Source organism: Nanorana parkeri, unplaced genomic scaffold (assembly GCF_000935625.1).
Source record: "Nanorana parkeri isolate BGI_ZX_2015 unplaced genomic scaffold, ASM93562v1 scaffold4161, whole genome shotgun sequence".
Lineage (NCBI taxonomy): Eukaryota > Metazoa > Chordata > Amphibia > Anura > Dicroglossidae > Nanorana > Nanorana parkeri.
In genome coordinates this window covers 18,905-19,741 of record NW_017310428.1, presented here as the reverse complement: position 1 = coordinate 19,741, position 837 = coordinate 18,905, and the positions used below count along the sequence as shown (strand labels likewise).

Sequence of the window (837 nt, the reverse complement as noted above, 5' to 3'; positions counted from 1 at the left end):
GGTGACCTGTATATAGGGGGAGGTGACCTGTCTATAGGGGGAGGTGACCTGTCTATAGGGGGGTGACCTGTATATAGGGGGAGGTGATCTGTATATAGGAAGTGGGCGGGACTCACTCGGCGTTGCCCAGCTGCACCACCCTCTGCTCCTCCTCCAGCAGTTGCACCAGGTTGGCGTTGCACTGGGACAGGAAGTGAAGAACCAGCTCGCTCCCGTCATTCTGGAACATTCCAGCTGCAGCCACGGATAGGTCCAGAGCCTGCGCAGACAGAAACTCTAGTTACACAAAGCGCCTCCACAGCCACATGGAGGGTGTACGGAAGAAACGGTTACCTTGGCGCCCTCAGCGATGGCCTCGGAGCTCCACCCATACTGCGGCACAAAGCCAATGGCGGCAGACAGAATGCGCTGCTGAAGCTCCTCCTCACTCTCGTAGCCTTCAGACTCGGCTCCGCCCTGATCCGTGTACCTGCCAGTGACAAGAGGGTCATGTGACCAGCCTGCATAGAAGAGTAGAGGGCGGAGGAAGGGGCGGGTCCACATACCTGGGAGGCGGGGAGTGGGGCTCTTCAGGTTTTGGGGGGTCAGTGTGTACAAATGATGCCGGAGGTCTCTTCTGATCCTCGGTATACCGGAGGGAGGAAACCCACAAATGGCGAGCGGAGCGCACTGCCGGAGCTGGAAGACAAGATGGAGGAGCAGAGAAGGGGAGGGGCCATGTGAGGGCGACATGAATTGTGAAGGGAGGCGGAGAGAAAGTACTATGGGGGAGGGGTGATACTGGGAGAAAGGAGGGGGCACAAGATGGAGGACAAAGCAAGGGGACAGGAGTTAAAG

At 58.3% G+C, this 837-nt stretch overlaps 1 protein-coding gene across 1 annotated transcript in view; it reads right to left on the bottom strand.

Moving 5' to 3' along the window:
* The window catches only part of COQ9 (coenzyme Q9), a gene marked incomplete at its 3' end in the record, with an annotated part of 7,164 nt that overhangs the window by 1,619 nt on the left and 4,708 nt on the right, over window positions 1-837 (bottom strand). The window contains exons 2-4 of the mRNA XM_018575572.1: window positions 546-678; window positions 334-469; window positions 117-259 (exon numbers count right to left, since the gene is read on the bottom strand). Coding sequence (XP_018431074.1) covers window positions 117-259; window positions 334-469; window positions 546-678 — 412 coding nt within the window. The remainder of the gene's footprint in view (window positions 1-116; window positions 260-333; window positions 470-545; window positions 679-837) is intronic.